Raw genomic sequence first — 6,000 nt, forward strand, 5'->3', positions numbered from 1 at the left:
TCTCAAAACATTACCAACTAAATAACACATTATTTAAGATTGGCAATGATGAGACTAGCTAAATTAACGGTGTGTTTGGATTGAAGGAAATGGAGGGAAGGGAAATGGAGAGATGGGGGTATCTTTCATTTGGATAACAAATGAGGAAGGAAGGGGATTGGAGGGAAGAGAAATGAAGGGATTAAATTATAGGAAATTAACCCCTTCAACAATGGAGAGATTTGAAAGGAAAACTCATCATTCTTCCCTTCCCTCCCTTTCTCTCCCCTCCTCTTCTCCTCCCTCCCCTTCTTTTCCCTCCCGGTTCTTTATCCAAACATACTGTAAAGTTTTTATATGAGAGATTACACAATTTAAGCTAGAACTTTAAATATACTAGTAAATATTTGACTTTATATAATTTGATAACACTAATAACAATACATTAAGTTATGTAAATTAAACAAACTAAAAGTCGAGTTGGCCATACTTAGGTTGTTCATCATTAGGATTAAAAAGACCATAATGGCGCTCGGTTTCATTCCCGGGTTTCTGATCTTCATCAAACATTGCAAATAAGTATGTCTCAATTTTTAGCCCTGGATTCAAAGGTGTTCCTTTGCCCTCCTTAATATGTTTGATCAAATTCGTGTAGAACGTCTTTGCATTTTCCGGTGTGGCTACATTTCCTCCCTTCGAGGGCGGCGGCAACCCTTGCTTAGGCCCCCTCGGCAGCATCTTACCGGGTTGTCCGGTCTTTCCCCCACCTTTAGTTTGCAACATGGCAGCAAAGCCATCGTTACCGCCAGCAGATGACCACCCACTTTCTGAATCCGCCGGTGGCAACGGTTTCTTATTTACCTTAATGCCATCAAAGATTGAATTGTTGCCCTTTTGACGTGGTGTAACGACTTTCCCTATAGCTACGTACACTGCATCATACATTGCGTCATATAAATTATTGTATTGCTTCCCCTTATCATCAATAACCATAGCCCCTTGTGATGTAAATAACGCGTAATCAAGTGTAATATTATTCGGATCGTTTATATAAGCAATGTAGGGTTGAATATTTACCAATAAAGGCGATTCATTATTTGTTAGACAGTTTAATATCGGTGTAATATATGTTAAGTTTTCAAATTTGGCATGGGATGGTGGATACGAGTTTTTGATTAAGCTCATATCAATTGCCGTGGAAACTTTAATTTGGCCTCCCAAGTCGTTTGAATTTAACGCGCTTAGAATATTTTGCATAGCTGGTTCTACACATGTGGCTTCCGGATCAGATGGATGGATTTCGTTACCGACAGCAATGTATTTGATTGTTGTAGCGTAGGGGACGACGTAGGTTTGGACCCAATCGTCGGCTGTTGGTTGATCGGTCGCTATACACTGAATGTCTTCATTAGGGACACCCAACATGAGTTTGATGTCCGTACCTTGTAGGGCTTCGAGTATCGCCTCATTAGGCTCATATAGTCTCATTGCGCTTATGCCGTTGTTTTCATAGAGGCTTACTACATCTTCTGCGCTTGGTAGGTTGTCTCCTTTCGTTCCATAACATACTCCAATTTGTGCCTCTACATATATTAAACCATCATTATTGTTAGTAAAAACTTGTCACTAGTGGGTTATTAAATCTAACATATAGTGTTATAAATTATTATGTATATGTCTCTCGTATTGATAAAGTCAACTTGTTATAGTATGCTCAACTTAACCCAAACATGCATTTAAAAATATTGACCGTACCCTATCTAATAAATTTCAGTTCTTTATTCTTCGAAATGAAGTCTAATAAGCTAAGATAATGGATTATCGAAGAAAAAACAATGGATATAGAGATCGATACCTGTGGAGTGTAGGCCAAGCAATAAAAATGGTACAATAATAATGAACATTGAGGTAGCAACAGCCATGACCATGAACTATCGATGGCCTTAAAATGATTCTAAAAAAGAAAAAGATGTAGTCTTTTTGTAAGAAGGAAAATAATTAGTACTAATAATTACTTCATAATTAGACATGTGTAAGTCCTTACTTATGTATGTTTTCTTTATATAGAGCAAAAGCAGTAGGTTGGAGTTTTTATTCTTTGATTTATTAATTATTATAATCTGAATGATTATCTATCCACTCTTCCAAAAAACTTATGCTTTTACTGTCGAATTTTGTCAATGTTATAGATATGCCAAAGCTATAGGTCCCAAAGAAATTTACAATAATGCATGAGAATGAAGTTGCGACAAAATTATCAAGCAAGAGGCTAGCTAATTGACGAAAATGTATGATATGATGCTCCAAATCAAAATAGTGAGCAACTTGAAAGCCGCTTGGGCCGCCCTTGTGAAACAAGAATACATAAATAATATTTCCTTCGTTTCTATTTAGTTGACGCGTTTGATTTAGGCATATATATTAAGGAGATGAGAGAGAGTGAGAGAGAATAATAAAGCAAGTGGGGTAGCTTGTAAATACAATGTAAAAAAACTTACCCCAAAAGGAAACGTGTCAACTAAAAAAAAAACTTCCTAAAAAGAATATGTGTCAACTAAAAAAACGGAAGTAGTATTTTACCACTTTTTCAAAAAAATAAAAATAAAATACTTGTCTTATTACTTTTCTTTTCTTATTTAGAGGATTCCTCCACTCAAAAACTGTGTTACACTCTGTACAATCACATGTGGGTAGAAAATGATGAACATAGTGGTTGATTAAGCCTTACTAATCTAGTCCTTGCATTATCCTAATGCATTTTTGTTTCCATTGCTTGTCATTAAGCTACAACTAGTTATTTAAATTCTGGTCATAATGATTATTTTATGATAATATATTAAAGTTGGAAAGTTTTATATACAATGGGTCAATGGTTACAAAGCATATATACATTATTATTTTCTAGTTTTACCAATCTAGGAAAAAAATAAAGGGTTTAAAAATCGATTTAAGGAATTAAAATTTGTTTTATATATGTGACATTAAGTCATTAACTACGCATCGACTTATATACCTATTACTCTCTCCGTCCTTTTATTTGAATCTACTATTCCTATTATAGCAAATCAAAATTAAAATCTTTTTTTTTTTGACACAAAAAGTCCCATTGTTAGAATCTTTCCCTTTTTAGTAAGTGGTTTTTTACATTTTTAAGCTCATTTTCCTAATTTAATCCCCTAATTATCCTCAATTTATACTGATTTTTTGTGCCAAATATTTTTAATCCTCATTTTTACAATTTTTTGTATCAAATATTTATGAGCACACTATTTATTCTCTTTTTTCTTTCTCTCACTTGTTAAATTATTTAATGTACTTTATTACTTCCAATCACATGGTTTATGGTTTAAGAAATTTACAAAAACCTTAATTCCCGTAAAAAATAAGAAATTGAACTTTAATAAATAAAAGAACGGAAGGAGTAGTACCAACTTTAATAAAGTGCACTAATAAAATGACAGCAAGTGACGTCAAATTAGTCAAAATAAACTCTTAGTTTGCTTATCTCATGATGCATCATTGTTCAAAAAAGTCCAACGATTTGGTGTAATATTTTTGGAGTTAAGATTGTACACAACAATCCAATACTTCTTTCCACGACTCAACCAAACTTCGAATTTATCTCAATGTAGGGTTAAAATAGCCCCTAAAATCTTAACCGAATATTTTTTGATATGTAAACCGATGAAAAAGTTAAATAGGGCTGTAATTTACAATTTATAAGAACTTTTAGGTTGCAATTTGCAAAATACAAACTTTAAATGATTGCAATTAGTAAATTTTCCTTATTGTTAATCCAAAGTCACTCTCAAACACATGATTATTGGGGAAATTTATGTGAAGTCTCGTTTGATGCTCAATCATAGATTAATCAAACATTTCAAATATTATGGATATATTCAGTTAATAACTACCTTAATAGGTGAAATTATTCTAATTAAATTAAAATTTTCTTGAATGAATTTGATTATTTATTATTATCCTCCAAGAACATTAACATTTAACGGTTTAAAAGATGCTATCTAATAGGATCTAAATGTTGTTACGTCAAAAGTCAAATTGGTTCAACAAGTAGTATATGTTATGTATGACAGTATGAATGGAAAATTTAACTATTTCAGCGTGTGTATTTGATAGGAGTAAATATTTTTTCTAATCCAATTTAAATTTGAGTACGTTAATTTTTTTTTTTAGGGAAAGGGATTTTTTTTTTTTTTTTTTTTTGGGAAAAGGGTTGAGAATTTGAGATCTAGAGAGATGGCAACATGTCGAATTTGGAACAAATCCGAATGGATCCAGATCCAGATCCGTTTATGTACCCAGGATCCATATCCGATCCGAATCCGTCGGGTATGGAGAAGGAGGATCCATATCCATATCCGTTGGATCCTACGGATCTGGGTCTAAAACGGGTCCAAAACGGATCCTACATATTGTACCTATTTTTTTTTTTTTTAACAAAATGTCTAGTTTTCAATAAAAACAATGGTTTGACTTGTAACTCATTAGTTGTATAAAAGTACGAGGAATTGTTGTTATAAGTAGATTGGCAATTTGAAGATGGATATTATAAATATTATAGTAAATTATTCAGACATGTTTGTTGAAAGCTACCTTTCTCCTTCATGCATGTCATATGGTCCTGCTAAATGCTAATTTAGGAAACCAGCGTACAAGTTGAAGTTGGTGGGATGGGCTTGTATTTTTAAAAATAATTTTTTTAAAAAAACGGGTAAAAGGATCTGGATACGGGTATTTAGGTCAGACTCGTATCCAGATTCGTTTTTCAATATAGGATCCGTATACAATTCGGATCCGTCGGGTCCAATTTTACAAGATCCATATCTATAAAAACGGATATGGATCCACAAATCTGGGTCGAATACGGATCCATTGTCATCCCTAGTGCCACTCACTAAGTCACTAGTATTCCACTTGAGTCTCTTACTCGGTAATTTTTGATAAATTAAAAAAAAAAAAAAAAAATAATCATATCCTAGTGTAATGCGGGTAGATCTTTAAAAACCGACCTATTTTCATCTACTATAAAAATAGGAAAGCGAATAAAATTTGATTTACACGAGACGTTTTCAAAAACACAACAAATTAGGTTTAGACTCGATACAATTTTCATTCGAGAAAAACAATTAGGGTTTCGTGGAAATTCTGAATCAATGGAGGTTGAGCGTACAACATACGATGCTGATCTTCAAGAATTTGAAAGATCTCAAGGTAAAGAAGACGGATTCGATGAATTTCTGAGGAAATACGCGTGTGATAATGATGAATACTCTGATACGAGAGAGATTTTTGATGACAATGAGGTATTTTTAATATATACCTCATAAATTCAAAGTTGAACCCAAACATGCATTCGAAATATTGAACTACCTAGTTCGAAAATCACTAGCTACTTATTTTCAAGTAATTAAACTCTCAAAAAAATAGTGACTATAATACTATAAATATAGAGGGGAAGATACCTGTGGAGTATAGGCTAATAAGCAATATAAATGCTCCGATGAACAACAGCGAGGTAGCGACCGCCATAGGAGGTTTCCTATGGGTGACCATAGACATTTTTCAACAAAAGAAATTGATGGAGTTAATTGTAAAAGCAAATTAAATTCAAGTATTAATTTTTGATATTTGTAACGCCTTATTTATGTCTCTTTATATACTAGTAGAAGAAACTGTAGTACGTAGGAGATACAAGTAGTACTTATTCCTAAATTTAAATTTGATTAATTTCAAATAAATTACACAATTTACTGTTGTTGATTTGTCCAAGATGTCAATGTTGTACGTTCAATAATGCATGAAAATGAAGTCCTGTCAAAATTATCAAGTAATTGGCCTGGATGATAATTGACGAAATAGCTAATGAAGCAGTGTCAAATTTCTTTTTTTCTATTTTAAAGTTTAATAGTGATATTAACTTTATAAATGACATGTGTGTCAAATTTGACTGTAAAACCTCAATAACCTTTCATTTATTGCATTGTCCAAATTAAATGTACA

At 32.6% G+C, this 6,000-nt stretch overlaps 1 protein-coding gene across 2 annotated transcripts; it reads right to left on the bottom strand.

Moving 5' to 3' along the window:
• Positions 1 to 373: 373 nt before the first annotated feature.
• On the bottom strand, positions 374 to 5,606 carry LOC145574201 (glucan endo-1,3-beta-glucosidase-like). Of its 2 annotated transcripts, none has more exons than XM_081631942.1 (2): positions 5,463 to 5,606; positions 374 to 1,562 (listed from the first exon to the last, which is right to left on the bottom strand). In XM_081631942.1, the coding sequence occupies exons 1-2, from the start codon at positions 5,557 to 5,559 to the stop codon at positions 448 to 450; spliced, it is 1,212 nt and encodes a 403-aa protein (XP_081488068.1). In that variant the 5' UTR covers positions 5,560 to 5,606; the 3' UTR covers positions 374 to 447. The 2 variants fall into 2 exon arrangements, with proteins under 2 accessions (XP_081488068.1, XP_081488069.1); XM_081631943.1 differs by lacking the exon at positions 5,463 to 5,606 and adding an exon at positions 1,835 to 1,957.
• Between the last annotated feature and the right edge of the window lie 394 nt (positions 5,607 to 6,000).

Source organism: Chenopodium album, chromosome 13 (assembly GCF_948465745.1).
Source record: "Chenopodium album chromosome 13, dcCheAlbu1.1, whole genome shotgun sequence".
NCBI lineage: Eukaryota > Viridiplantae > Streptophyta > Magnoliopsida > Caryophyllales > Amaranthaceae > Chenopodium > Chenopodium album.

Excerpts from the sequence above, each read along its gene's own strand:
- LOC145574201 (XM_081631942.1), bottom strand. The coding sequence starts at position 5,559 with ATGTCTATGGTCACCCATAGGAAACCTCCTATGGCGGTCGCTACCTCG. Across the intron at positions 1,563-5,462 it reads TATTAGCCTATACTCCACAG|AGGCACAAATTGGAGTATGT; the intron begins GTATCTTCCCCT and ends TAATATATGTAG.